Source organism: Malurus melanocephalus, unplaced genomic scaffold, assembly GCF_030028575.1.
Source record: "Malurus melanocephalus ecotype Western Australia unplaced genomic scaffold, MMel_1.1 scaffold_170, whole genome shotgun sequence".
Taxonomy (NCBI): domain Eukaryota; kingdom Metazoa; phylum Chordata; class Aves; order Passeriformes; family Maluridae; genus Malurus; species Malurus melanocephalus.
The window spans coordinates 1208355-1221826 of record NW_026623402.1 but is presented as its reverse complement, the minus strand read 5'-3'; the positions used below and the strand labels follow the sequence as shown (position 1 = coordinate 1221826).

Sequence of the window (13472 nt, the reverse complement as noted above, 5' to 3'; positions counted from 1 at the left end):
CCGGAGCGTGCCGGGAGAGCCCCCCGGCTCCAGACACACCCGATCACCACATTAACCACTGCCCGTCCCTTTCGGTGCACAGCGGGCGAGGACGCCAAGATCCGGCTGTGGCGGATCCCCGAGGGAGGGCTGCAGGAGACCCTGCAGGAGCCTGAGGCTGTTCTCCGAGGTGAGAGGACACACCTAGCACCCCATGCTGGGTACAAGCCAGCCCGGTGGCACCCACGGCTGGTGACAAACACGCACTGCTCAACCTCACCAGGGCACACAGAGAAGATTTACTCCATCCGCTTCCACCCCATGGCATCCGATCTCCTGGTTTCCTCCTCCTACGACATGAGCGTGCGGATCTGGGAGCTGAGCACCGGGCGGGAAGTCCTGTGCCTGCAGGGACACACGGATCAGGTAAGGGATGACAAATCCGGGGTCACCCGAGAAGCAGCTTTGGGACATTGGCACAACATCTGTCTGTCCAGATCTTCAGCATGGCTTGGAGCCCAGATGGGAAGAAGTTGGCAACAGTGAGCAAAGACGGACGGATACGGCTCTACGAGCCACGGCACAGCTCTCAGCCCCAACAGGTACAATCTCAGCTCTGGGGATGGGCTRCAGAGCTGGGGCTGTGGGCAGGAAACCCTCTCCGTGGGCAGCTGCCCGCATCCCCTGCTCCCTCAGAGCAGACACAGTGACCTTCACCCCACACAGGAGGGCTCAGGTCCCGAGGGGGGACGCGGAGCACGCCTGGTTTGGGTCTGTGGTGGTGACTACCTCCTGGTGTCCGGCTTTGACAGGTAAAGAGGGGGACACGTGTCAAGGCAGGGGTCCCCACAGTCACTCCCCACCGTGCTCCCCCTCACTGTCACCTCCCCACAGCCGCAGTGAGAGGAGGATCCTCCTGTACCGGGCACAGGCCCTGYCTGAAGGACCCTTGTCTGTCCTTGGCCTGGATGTGGCCCCTTCCACCCTCCTGCCYTTCTATGATGAGGATACCAGCGTTGTCTTCCTCACTGGCAAGGTGAGGGCTTGCCATCCAAAAGCTGGGGKGCTCCCTGCCTACAGCACCCCAGCAGTGTGGGGGAACCCTCCATGTCCCCTGACAGCCCCTGTCTCGCTCCATCCCCAGGGTGACACCAGAGTCTTCCTCTACGAGGTGACCCCCGAGCCCCCCTATTTCCTCGAGTGCAACAGCTTCACCTCCAACGAACCCCACAAGGTAAAGGGGGGCTGTGCTGCCTGGCGCTGACCCCCACCTGTGTTACCAGACTCCACTCACACCCCCACCCCACCAGGGCTTCGTTTTCCTGCCCAAAACGGCGTGTGAGGTGCGGGAGGTGGAGTTCGCCCGGGCGCTGCGCCTAGGGCAGAGCACCCTGGAGCCCGTGGCTTTCCACGTGCCACGAGTCAAGGTAGGTGACAGAGGGGACCGGCTGTGTTTTGAAAGGGGGACAGGAGGCAGGGCACCCCCCTGAGCGCCCCTKGCCCCGCAGAAGGAGTATTTCCAGGACGATCTGTACCCGCCGACCCGCGTGTGGTGGGAGCCGGCGCTGGGCGCGGCTGCCTGGCTGGATGGGCAGGACGGGCAGCAGCGCCGTGCCAGCCTGCGCCCTGCGGACATGGTGCCAGGTGGGTGCAGGGGCTGAGCGAGGACCCCCGGCCCTCAGGGATGGCTGGGGGGGCTTTGGCCTCGGGGCAAAGCCCTCCTGGCCCGTGGTGACACCGTCCTCCCAGTGAGCGAGGCCCCCAAAGAGGCTCCGGCTCGCAAGTTCGTCCCCGCCTCCGTGTACCTGGAGGAGAAGACTGACGAGCAGAAGAAGGAGGAGGTGGGTGCTGGGATGACCCCCCCCTCGGCAGGGCCGGGGGTGATGCCCCGCACCCCACGGCTCTGCCCGACCTCTCCCCGCAGCTCCTGAATGCCATGGTGGCCCGGCTGGGCAACCGGGACGACCCGCTGCCCCAGGAMTCCTTCGAGGGCGTGGACGAGGACGAGTGGGTGAGTGCGGGAGGGAGACCCCCGGCCCTCGKGTGGGTCCCACCCGGCCCCGCCGCGCTCTTCACTGCCTGGCTTCCCGCAGGACTAGGCTGGACCCGGCACCCCCAGGAGCACCCGGCACCCCCGCCGGGTCCAGGAGGAGGAAGAGGAGGAAGAGGTGGAGGAGGCGCAGGGGCCGTCGCGGGCAGGACCCGCTATTAAAGCCGCTGCACCAGCACCGTGTCCTGCCGTGATCCTGGGGCACCGGGGGAGACACAGGGGGACAACACGGGGACCGGGGATGGGGCCACACAGGGACCGGCTCCGAGGCGACCCCAGTAACCGAGAGGAACACAGGAACCGAGGCGAACATGAGGGCCGAGGGCGGGGAGACACAAACATCGGCCCCGGGTGGACACAGGGACCCATGCCGGGGGACACGGGGACGAGGGGGAACACAGGGACCGCGGCAGGGGAAACACGGGACCGGGGGGGACACAGGAACGGGCACCGAGGGGAAACAGGACAGGGACCGGGGTGGCACAGGGACCGGGAGGACACCGGGACCGGCACCGCCATAACACAGGGATCGGGGGGATTGGGGCCGGGGAAGTCGCGCCCCATTCGGCCGCCACCATCCGGACCTCCCGCGGGGAGAGACCGCCAGAGGGCGCTGTGGCTGCGAGGGGACGCTCCGSCCGCGCCGCCGCCGCCTCGCTGTCCGCCGTGACCCTCACCCCGGCCACGTGACCGCCGGGCCGGAAGCGGCGGCGGGGACATGGTGAGAGGGGACGGGGGACGGGACGGGGGGACAGCGGGGACGGGAGGGCAGAGGTGGGGCTGGACAGGGCTCAGACATGGGCAGCGGGCTCGGGAATGGGCGAAGCAGCTGGTTCCGGGAGGGCCAGGGCCAGCGGAGAGGGGACAAGGACGAGATAAGGGGTCACAGGACCAGGGAAAGGGCAAGAAGGCATGGAAAAGGGTGACAGGGACAGAGGAGAGAGGACAGGGCCAGTGGAGGGGGAGCAGGGACAGAGGAGGGCGTCAGAGGACCAAGGGAGAGGGGACAAGGCATGGGCACCGGGGACAGAGGAGAGGAGGGACAGGGCATGGGGAGGGAACGGGATCTGGGAAAGGGATGACAGGCCTGGGTGGGGGACAGGGACAGAGGAGGGGAGACAGGGCCAGGCACAGCCATGACAGAATCCCGGGAGGATCAGAGCAGAGCCTCAGGGGATGGGCACAGGCGACAGGGCCAGGGCTGTGCAGGGCCCATGGGGAGGTGACAGGACAAAGGACCCRTGTGGGGACAGCGCCCGTGATGGCTGTGACAGCAGGGTGTCCCCGCAGGCCAAGTACCTGGCACAGATCATCCTGGTGGGGGCCCAGGTGGTGGGACGGGCTTTCATGCGGGCGCTGCGCCAGGAGTTTGCAGGTAGGAGCTGGGATGGTGCTSTGTGTGCCCACACTGCCCTGCTGGGCACTGCTTCACATCCCCGCCCTTCCCTGGGCACCCCAGTGCTCCCCATCCCCGGGCCCTGCCTGCAGGGGACACTGCCAGCTTGTCACAGGGTGACAGCACCCACATCCTGCTGCTGGCCTGGTGGCATTTCATCCCGAGCTGAGCTCCCAGCAGCCTTTCCAGGCTCCAGCCTGGCCCTGGCACTGCTGCCAGGCTCCCAGAGATTCTGGCACCCAAAGGGCAGAGYGGGATGGTCCCTGGGAGGTGGCAGCCCAGCCATGCCTCGCCTGCAGAAAAYGCTGCCCAGCCAGTCCCTGCCACCACCCTGGCACAGGGACGGCCTCCAGGTGACCCCAGGGCTGGCTGGGTGGGGATAGAGGGGGACCCCGGGGGCCCCTCAGAGCCTGTGGGCTGTGCTGTCTGACCGCCCCAAGGGCTGGGGGTTCTGTGGGCAGTGGGGGGCTCAGGCCCTGCGTGTTTGCAGCGAGCCGGGCGGCGGCCGATGCACGAGGACGCTCCGAGAGGCCCCAATCCGCTGCCGCCTCCAGGATCATCGGCATCAGCCTCCAGGAGGCTCAGCAGATCCTCAACGTCTCCAACCTCAACCCCGAGGAGATCCAGAAGGTAAAGGCTCCYTTGGAGCTGGGGAGGGACCGTGCTGGCAGGGCCCTGCCCTCCCTGAGTCTGCTGCCATGTGTGGGGGTGACAGCTGGTCCCCCGTGCTGGCCTGGGCCCAGTTCATCCCAGTTTGAGAATTCCCTGCCCCAGCTGGAGCAGCCCTCCAGGCTTGGCTCCTTCATCTGCCCGGTGGGGCTGCTTAGGGAAGGGATGTGGGATCCCTGGAGGTGTCCAGCTGGGAACATGGGGGCTCACAGGGGTGTCAGGCAGAGCCGTRTCCCCAGAATCACTCTTCCAATGTTCTGGGGAGTGGGAGGTCCACAGGGTTTGGGAATGGGAATGGGAATTGTGGAGGTGACTCTGACCTGRAGCTTCTCTTGGCAGAATTATGACCACTTGTTCAAGGTGAATGACAAATCAGTGGGAGGCTCCTTCTACCTGCAGTCCAAGGTGAGCACTGGGAAGAGCAGAGCAGGGGCTGCACCTTCCCCTGCCTGGGATTTGGGACAGGCAGAGCCTGAGTATCCCYATGGATGAGGCAAGGAGGGGAGGGGACACCTCAAACCTCTTTGTCACCSCGTGTCCCACAGGTGGTGAGAGCCAAGGAGCGGCTGGACGAGGAGCTGCGCATCCAGGCCAAGGGCGACAAGGAGAAGGGGCGGAAAGCCGAGACGTGACTGCTGCCACCCCTGCCCCCGTGTCCCTCACCCTTAACTTATAGGTAGCCAATAAACACCGTGTCCTCCAGCGCCTGGCCTGGCTGCTCCACACCTGGGGAGGGAGCGGGGACCTGCCCAGTGCTGCCCCGGAGGGATCGGCCCCTGCGAGGGGCTGCCTTTGCCCTGGGGAGGAGGAGGAGGCAGCTGGGGAAGAAGGGGTGTCCCTGGGGCACAGAGGCTGCCAGGGCTCAAATGGCACCAGGGGAGGCTGCGGGAGCTATTTTTGGTGGGGACGTTGGATGCTCTTGGATGGAGTGTACGGCTACCTCTGGCTCCATACCCTGGGAGTGCTGTGCCATTGCTTTCTCCTCGTGTGGATGACTGCTGGGTCGGGGTGAGGGGCTGTGAGGGGACACGCTGTGGCTGTCCCCAGCTGCAGYTCACAGACCCTGGCAGGGCTTCACTGGTGCCAAGGCTGCCTGAGCAGGAGTGTGGGATCAGACAGAGCCAGCTGTGCCCCCGAGGTCACACCCATCCCCCCCTGCCCCTCTGTCCCCAGCGTGGGCTCCTCACCGCTGCCACCACGACCACGGGACTGAAACAGGAACTTACTTCAACTTCACTTTATTGTTTTCTTAATAAACTTCCTCTCCCCTGGACGAATATAGTGTTACAGTCGTTAGCTTATCTCGTACTTGTGCAGTCCTTACACGCTACGCTAACAGCGATGGAGCCCAACAGGAGGAAAATAAAAACAACCCAGAAACTACAATAGAAAGGCACTTCGAGACCGTTAAAATACTGATGTCCTGGAATGTGCAACAACAAACCGACGAGGAGCGAGGAGACGTTTCACCGGCCGGGGTGGCCTGGTCGAGGGCCCGCGGCCATGCTGGGCTGGGGCAGCGCCGGGCGGCCGCCGGTGAGGGCAGGGAGACCGGCTCCCTGCGGGGCACAACGGGCCCCTTGGGCTCGGAGCGAGCGGGGTGTGCCAGTGACCCCCGGAGAGGCTCCGAGCTGCGCCCGCGCCGAGGCCGAGCACGCTGCCCCGCGGCCGGGGGCTCACCCGGGGGCATCCCGAGGAACGGGAGGGGTGCCCGGCAGCCCGTGCCGGCCGTGCCCGCATTGCTCGCGGTGCGTGGTTAGGTATGAACGTAGCTAGAGGGGCGCTGTGCCCCGGCGAGCAGCACACGCGGCCGTGTGCCTTGTCAGGGAGGGCCGGGGAGGCGGCCGTGGGGAGGGAGCGAGGAGGGCGCGGGCGGGAATGCCCAGCCAGCTGGGCCCGGCGCGGGGTGCCGTGGCCATGGCACCGCCCGTGGCACCGCCAGGGCCCTGCCAGCCGCCTGGGAAGGGATGGCTCRGCCGGGCACAGCTCGGGGCTGCGGGAGCGGCCAGTCCCCCGGCTGTCACCCCGCTGTCCGTGCGGCGAGAGCCCGGGGGCTGCGGGCCCCCACGGCAGCACCGAGCCCTGGGGCAGGGAGACGCCGAGTCAGCGGAAGCAGGAGAGCCCAAGCAGGACCCTGTCGGAGCAGGGGGCTGGTCGASAAATAAATAGCGGCGTATCCGGCTGCCCAGGGCTGGGGGGACCCCCCTGTGCCCCACCTGCCCCCAGCGCAGTGTCGCAGCCGGCTCCGGCCGCCGAGGGATTATTGCTTTTCTCAGAAGAGTCCGTTCTTCTTTCGTGACGGGTAAAAGCACGAGCGAGGACCCGCCGGGGCTGCGGGGGCAGGAGGGGGTGATGCCCCCCGTCCCCAGGGAGAGGGATCTGCCCACGGGCCGGCGGCTGGCCCCGGGCATCGTCGGGCCCCTCAGTTGACAGCGGCGGGTTTGAGCAGCAGGGAGCCGGGAGGGATGAGCACCCAGCCGGGAGGCAGYGCCTCGGGGCTGCCCCCTGAGCTGACGCCAGCCGAGAGGTCGAGCACGGCCCCCGGCAACAGCGCCAGGCTCTCGGGGGGCACCCGCGGCCGCCCCGGCTCCGTCCTTTCGCCTCTCTCCTTCCGGCTCTCTGGCCCCTTGCCCGCCTTGGGCRGCCGCCCCTCGGCCCCGCTGCCCTTCTCCCCCTCGGCCTTGGCCCCGCCGGCCAGCAGCGACATGACGGGCAGCCCCAGCCCCGCCGCGAAGGGCGAGGGCAGCAGCGGGCTCTTGGCCAAGTTCAAGGGGCCGCCGTTGAGGGGCAGGACGGGGCCGGGCAGKGCGGGCAGGGCACCCGCGGCCCCGCAGCCCAGGGCGCTGAGGTCGAGGGGCGCCGGTGCCAGAGGGATGGGCAGCGCCGGCAGCCCCGGCGGCGCGAAGAGGGCGGCGGGGTTGGGGATGACGAGCTGTGCCCCGTTAACGTAGGGCACCTCCGCCGAGCCCAGGGGCGTTTTGGGAGGCGGGTGGACCTTGAGCATCTCGGGGTGCTCGGGGGACACAAAATGCCCGTGGGCTTTGATGTGCTTGCGGAGGGAGCTGGGGTCGGTGTAGCGCTTGTGGCAGCCCGGCATCTTGCAGGAGTACGGCTTCTCCACGTAGTGGGTGCGGGTGTGCTTGAAGCGGTCACTGGAGTTGGAGTAACGCTTGTTGCAGCCTTCGTAGGGGCAGATGTAGGGCTTCTCACCTGCGGGACAGCACCGGGTCGGCCGGGGGGCACCAGCCCCGCAGTGTCCCCCGTGTCCCCCGAGCCCACCGCTCCCCCATGAGCGCGGTGCAGGGGCTGTGCTGACCTGTGTGTGAGCGGTTGTGGATTTTCAGGTTCTCCAGGCGGGAGAAGCTCTTGTTGCAGGTGGGACAGCGATGCGGCTTCTCGTTGGTGTGYGTCCGGATGTGGATCAGCATCTTGTACCTGTCGGGATCAGGGGAACAGCAGAGTCATGGAATGGGTTGGGTTGGAAGGGAGCTTAAAGCTTCCACTTGTCCCAGGCTGCTCCCGTCCAGCCTGGCCTTGGACACTTCCAGGGATCCAGGGKSARCCACAGCTTCTCTGGGTACCCTGTGCCAGGGCCTCCCCACCCTCAGGAGGAAAAATTTCCTCCCAATATCCCATCTAAATCTCTCCTCTTTTAGTTTTTATCCTATCACCATCTCCTGTGGAAGCATCAGGGAGGGAATGTCAGGGAAGGGGTCAGCCCTGACTTCCAGGGCAAGTCCTTGTCCCCGTGCCCTGGCTATGGGGTGGAGGACAGGGACATCCAAGCCAGCAGAGTCATTCAGCCCCCAGGAACTCATCCCCTGCACAAGAGGGAGGGAGAGGGGGATGGATGGATGGATGGCTGAGTGGATGGATTGAGGCTCCCCCTGTACAGCCCCAGTGCTGGACTCCTGCCTCCCCACAGCAGCCCCCCACAGACCCCCTGGAGCCCCCTATGCCTACCTGGCATTGAAGCCCCTGCCATGGCGGGCACAGCCCTCCCAGTGGCAGCAGTACCCCGCGTCCTTCTCAGGTTTGACATGGAAGTCATTGACGTGGTCCACCAGGTCTTGCAGGAGGTCGAAGAACTGGTTGCACTGTGGGCAGGAGGCTGGGGGTGAGGGATCCCAGCAGGGTGGGCACCAGGGGGGCCAGTCTCCCCACCAGGGTCAGCCCCTGCCTTCCATCCCATACCACCTCCCACCCACACCCCGTGTTCAGCAGCGCCAGCATTTGTGGAAAGGGAACTGTCCCCTTTGCATGACCCCCAGCCCTGTATCACCCCCCAGCGTCTTTGCAGAGCCCCCAAATCCCCACCATCCCCATTCCAGCCCCACTGCCCCAGCTTGGCCCCACAGAGCTCTGCCATGGCCTTCTAGGCCCATATCCTCTCCCCAGCCCCAAAAGGCCCCTGCGTGCCCCCCTTCTTGCAATGCCCATGTGATCTCCCAGCTCCCATCACCACCCCCAGGCCCCTAAACACTCCCACCGTAACACCCCAGGACCCCCCAGCCCTCCCTGCTGACCTTGGACCAGCGGCAGACGAGCTGCTTGGGCAGGGGCAGCTCAGGGGGGAGCCGCTTCTCCTTGCTGGGGGGCAGGAAGGCGGCGGGGGGCAGGTGCAGGGCCCCCCCAGCCCCCAGCGGCAGGAAGAACTGGAAGGAGCTGGGGAGGCCATCGATGTAGCGCAGGGACTGGAAATCCTGCAGTATAACCCAGATGGGGGAGCGGTGGGGGACAGGGGCAAAGCTGGATGGAGAACCCCCCCAGAGACTCCAGAACCCTCCAGAGACTCCCCTCAAGGCCTCCCGGAGACTCCCCCCAGCAACCCCAAAATCTCCCTGAGACACCCAGAGACCACCCAAAGATTCCCCCTCCAGAGATCTCCCCATGCTCCCCAGAAACCCCCTAGACTCACCACCCCCCGGTACCCCAAAACCCCAAAGAGACGCCCCAGAAACAYCCCAGACAGAGCTCCCAGGAGCCACCCCGGTGATGCCTCTGGGGCCGGGGGCAGGGAGGGGCAGGCAGGACATTGACCCCGGGCTGTGCGTACACCGGCAGCACCGGGCACGCTGCCGAGGTCGGSAGCACTGTCCAGGCACAGTCCCCATCGCTGGGGACACCTCGGGCCGGGGGRGTCACGGCCGTACTTACGTGTGGGGTGAGGGGGCCGGGCAGGTCGCCGCTGCCCTGGCGCTCAGGGGACAGCGAGGCACTGCCAGCCGGAGACTCCCCCCCGGAGCGGGGCGACAGGCTGAGGTCCACCACCGGCACGGCGGCCGGGAAGCGTCCATCCCGCGGCTCCGCTAGCCTGGAGTGTCCCAGGAGCCCGGGGGACGGCGAGGCTGGCACGGCCCGGCGACCCCCCCGGCTGCCCCCTCGGCCATCCCCGGCCGGCGGGGTGTCAGGGCGCTGGGGAGCGCGGGCTCGGGGGCCGGAGGGGCCCCGCTTCTCGCGGGCAGCTCGCAGCTTGGAGATGCTCAGCTTGAGGTCCAGGGGCTCCTCCAGGGAATGCATGGTGCCGGGGTGGGCTCTGCGGGAGACACCCAGGGGTCACTGCACGGGTGGAGGACACCAGTGCCACGCAGAGCATCCCCCCAGCCCGGCCCCATGGCAATGCCCGCTCCGCTCGGCGCTGGASGACACGGTGCTGGCATGGGAACCGCGCCGTCCCTTCCGGCCACCCTGCCGCGGCCCCCTCCCGCAGCGGGCAAAGGGCAGGGCACGGCACCGGCTCCCCCCCCCGGCCCCTCGGTGTCCCCAGTGTGTCCTCTCCGTGTCGCCGGCACAGCCCCTTGGCCCGTGACCAAACCTTGCCGGGGATTGCCAAATCCCCTGGGCACCCGCGGCGCTGGAGCTGTGGTGTCCCCATTCCGCGCTCCCCCCCATCCGTCCGTCCATCCATCCGTCCGTCCGTCATTCCCCGCGGGCCTGCCCCAGCGAGGCCTTTCCCAGCGGCAGAGGAGGGCGGTGGCGGCCACCAGCCCGGCGGTGACCCGGGCGGCCGAGCCCGCTGGCCCCAGCCCCGGAGGCGGCAGAGCTTCCTCCCCCGCCGGGGCCCCTTCCCCGCCGGCCAACGCCGCCGCTGCCGGGGCCGGGCAGGGGCTGCCGGCCGCACGGCGTGGCATGGAATGGCACGGAATGGCACAACACAATGCCACCCTGGTGGCCCGGCCGCCGCACATCTGGCGGGCAGCTGAAAACGGGCAGCTCGGTGCAGCAGTGAGCGCCCGAGCCAGAGCCGATGCGGTCCCCCGGCWGTGCCCCCGCGGCCACCCGCATCGCCCGGGGCAGGGTGGGGGCGGCCGAGGGGCCGTGTCGGGGGGCACGGGCGCACCCAGCACACGTGGCAGCGGGGGGGCCCCTCCATCCCCACCCCGCCCCGGGGGGCCCGTCCCCCGCCCTGCCCCGCCGGAGGGGCCCCCCGCGCTGGCGGGGGTCCAGCCCGGCTCAGACGCTGAGGAATGCGGAGGAGCCGCGGGGGGCATGGGGCCCGAGCGGCGGGGCGGGGGACCCCCCGCCTGCACCCCTGTGCTGGCCGAGGGGCCGGCCCCAGGGGGGAGTTCCTGTCCCGGGCTCCCAGAGTGGGAGGAGCTGCCCCACAGCATCTCGTCACCCTAAGCCCCCGTGGCCATGGGGTCAGCCCCATAGCGGGGTCCCTCCTCTCCAGTGGGAGGGGTCACTGCCTGAGCATCCACCTCTTCCCACGGCGGTGGGAGCTGCCCCATCGCAGGGTCGCATCTGCTGCGAGGACACGGAGTCTCTCCTGAGCTCCCCTGGCCCTGGGGGCCTGCCCCATAGTGGGACCCCCTCCGTCTGCGGGATCCTCACCCTGCGCCCCACTGCGGGATGGGCCCACGGGGTGTCCCCACCCTGAAGCCTCCCCATGGTTCTCGGCCTCCAGCTACCCCATGTGCCCCACAGCCTGGTGGCACAGCTCGGGGACAGACAGACAGATGGGGCGGGACCCCCCCAGCTGGGGTGTCACAGCAGGACCCCCAGCGCAGGGAGTGCGACAAGGTGCTGGCAGCCCCCCAGCGACGGGGGTCCCACGCTGGGGCCAGACAAGGCGTCAGGGCTGGTCCCACCACGACGGTCGTGTCCTCACGTCCTCAGGCTCGGGAGGTTGGGGGGTCCCGGTGCGGGCGGTGCCGGGTGGGGACCGCAGCCATCCCCGGGCGGGACGGGTGGGAAAGRGGCCTCCGGCCGCTGACGCCAGGGCTCCCAGCGCGGCCGCGGGCGGGCGAGCGGGCGGCTGCCAAACCACGCTGCCTCGGGAAACGGGGCGCCGCGGGGGCCCCGCCGGGATGGGGACGGGGACAAGCCCTGCGGTGGCTTGGCCGGACGCCGCAGCACCTGCGGCCCCCGCGCGAGGCCCCTGCCCGCTCCTGCCTGCCCCTGCCTGCTCTCCCCCCATGGCCTCTCCTGCCCGCGCCAGGCGCTGCCAGCCCGGCCCCAGCCCAGCTTCCCCCCCGCCACACCAGTTCAAACCAGTCCGGCGCGGGGCTGGGCCCAGGGGCTTCCCAGTCCGGGTGGGGGCCGCTGGGATGGAGCCCGGGCGCGGGGGGAGCCCCCCATCTCCACCGGCCAGGCTGGGGTCCCCTGGGCCCCCCACGCTGCCTGGCCGCCGGCACGGCTGGGGGACCCGGGGTGACCCCGATGCAGCCGGCGGGGTGCCAGGTCTCCGGGCTGCTGGCATTGCCGGGGTGTCGTGTATCCCCCCTCCAGCCCCAAACCTGCCAGGAATAGCACGGAGGGGCCGCGGGGCAGAGGCTCCCGCGGCGCGGTGGGCTCGGGGATGGCGGCGGTGAGGGATGTCAGTGCCACCGCCAGRGGATGGTGACCCCGGGGCTCGGGGAGTGGGAGCGGTGCCAGCGCTGCAGGCAGGGCTCGGTCCCAGCCGCCGTGGCAATTGGCAGCGGCACACTGGCACCGTCGCGACGGGGGGCAGTCCCCGGAGCCCCCAGTGCCGGGGCAGCGTGGGTGGGTTGGCAGGATGTGGGTCATTGTCCCCACGGCTGCTGGCAGGASACGGGCTCCCGTGGGATCGCCATCCCTACTTGTCCCCCTGCAGATGGTGCTGGCACTGCCACAGCCACTCCTCAGTGGAGCCCACCGATGCCTGACGGGTTTGGGGGGGTCACATCCTGCTGGTAGCTCCATCTTGTCACTGTGYCCCTCCAGCACCCATCAACCCCCCCAGCCGGGCTGATGGCAGCTCCCAAAGGTGTCCCCAGGAGTGGACACGGCTGTGGTCCCCAAGCTGAGGCCGGTGCCATGGTTCCCCCCTCCCGTGCATGAGGAAGCCGTGGGGATCCTGGCAGGGGGCTGATATCAGTCCCCACCCCGGGGAGCAGCTCCACAGCGGTGCCACCAGCACCAGGGACCCCACCACCCCTGCCTGGGGACACAGCTGGAGCAGGCGGGGACACCAGCGGGGTGGCCCCAGCACCCAGCAGATCAAAACCSTGGGTGCGGTAACATCGTGGGGATGGGGGCACACGGGGACCCTGGCAGGGGGAGGTGGTGACAGCAGGGTGACAAAGGCATGGGGAAGGGGAGGTGTCCACTGGCTGCAGGGTTTCTCCATGCTAGGCAGGGAACGAGCCCTTGCAGCAGTGCCTGGGGACATCGGGGACAATTTGTGGTCCCAGCTGCTGGCACCTCAGGGAGGGGGTCACACCGTCCTAGTCCCCAAAACACCACGCAATGGCATAGCCTGGGCTTGGCCACCCCACACCTCAGCCCCACGAGGYCGTGGGACTGTCATCCCCCGGGGTGGGGACTGTCACTTCTCATGATGGGGATCGGGAGCCCCYCGCCAAGGGGACCGGGGTGACGGGTGGCTGCCGGGCGGTGGCACCGCCGGCGTGGGACCGGGATGGGGACGCCCTGCACCCCCCACCCAATGCAACCCTTTCGGGCCCCCCCCCCCGCACCACGGGGACACTGGTGTGTCCCCGGAGGTGACCGCAGCCGGGCAGAGACACCCAGCACGTCCCCGCCGCAGCCCCCGCCCCACGGCCAAGGTCAGGACACCCGTCCGGGGTGCGGAGGGACGGCGGGTGACGGCCACCCCCCTGGCACCCACCGGGCAGAGGGGAAGTCCCCTCTCCTCACAGCCCCCGGGGGTGCAGCGGGGCCACGTCCCTTCCTGACCCGCTCCCTGTGTGGGGGGCTGCAGGTGCCAAGGGACCCCCCGCACCCCCGGGGGTGGTGAAGAAGGAGCTCCCGGGAGGGTCCCCCCTCCCCCGGCGGTGGCAGCATCCTCCTCATCCTCATCCTCCTCCCCTCCGCGGTGCCCGGAGCGCGATCGTACCTGCGGCGGGGGCTCAGCGCCGGGCGGGGAGCGGGGCGGGGTGCGGGGCTCGGCGG

The 13472-nt window shown here is 69.0% G+C and overlaps 3 protein-coding genes across 4 annotated transcripts in view; 2 read left to right on the top strand and 1 right to left on the bottom strand.

Moving 5' to 3' along the window:
- Positions 1 to 2607, top strand: part of CORO7 (coronin 7) — a 35309-nt gene extending 32702 nt beyond the window's left edge. The window contains exons 18-28 of the mRNA XM_057372415.1: positions 83 to 169; positions 263 to 405; positions 477 to 581; positions 706 to 791; positions 874 to 1015; positions 1124 to 1213; positions 1290 to 1406; positions 1488 to 1623; positions 1729 to 1820; positions 1904 to 1990; positions 2073 to 2607. Coding sequence (XP_057228398.1) covers positions 83 to 169; positions 263 to 405; positions 477 to 581; positions 706 to 791; positions 874 to 1015; positions 1124 to 1213; positions 1290 to 1406; positions 1488 to 1623; positions 1729 to 1820; positions 1904 to 1990; positions 2073 to 2078 — 1091 coding nt within the window. The 3' untranslated portion in view covers positions 2079 to 2607. The remainder of the gene's footprint in view (positions 1 to 82; positions 170 to 262; positions 406 to 476; positions 582 to 705; positions 792 to 873; positions 1016 to 1123; positions 1214 to 1289; positions 1407 to 1487; positions 1624 to 1728; positions 1821 to 1903; positions 1991 to 2072) is intronic.
- Positions 2608 to 2689: 82 nt separating this feature from the next.
- PAM16 (presequence translocase associated motor 16) lies at positions 2690 to 5367 on the top strand. 2 transcript variants are annotated; one of them, XM_057372414.1, is made up of 5 exons: positions 2690 to 2750; positions 3320 to 3404; positions 3916 to 4055; positions 4434 to 4499; positions 4640 to 5367. In XM_057372414.1, exons 1-5 carry the CDS (start codon positions 2748 to 2750, stop codon positions 4724 to 4726), a joined length of 381 nt encoding a protein of 126 aa, XP_057228397.1. In that variant the 5' UTR covers positions 2690 to 2747; the 3' UTR covers positions 4727 to 5367. The 2 variants fall into 2 exon arrangements, with proteins under 2 accessions (XP_057228397.1, XP_057228396.1); XM_057372413.1 differs by lacking the exon at positions 2690 to 2750 and having other exon boundaries at positions 3132 to 3404.
- Positions 5368 to 5435: 68 nt separating this feature from the next.
- Positions 5436 to 13466, bottom strand: GLIS2 (GLIS family zinc finger 2). The gene is made up of 6 exons (XM_057372412.1): positions 13417 to 13466; positions 9252 to 9630; positions 8621 to 8797; positions 8058 to 8191; positions 7411 to 7529; positions 5436 to 7304 (listed from the first exon to the last, which is right to left on the bottom strand). Exons 2-6 carry the CDS (start codon positions 9612 to 9614, stop codon positions 6517 to 6519), a joined length of 1581 nt encoding a protein of 526 aa, XP_057228395.1. The 5' UTR covers positions 9615 to 9630; positions 13417 to 13466; the 3' UTR covers positions 5436 to 6516.
- Between the last annotated feature and the right edge of the window lie 6 nt (positions 13467 to 13472).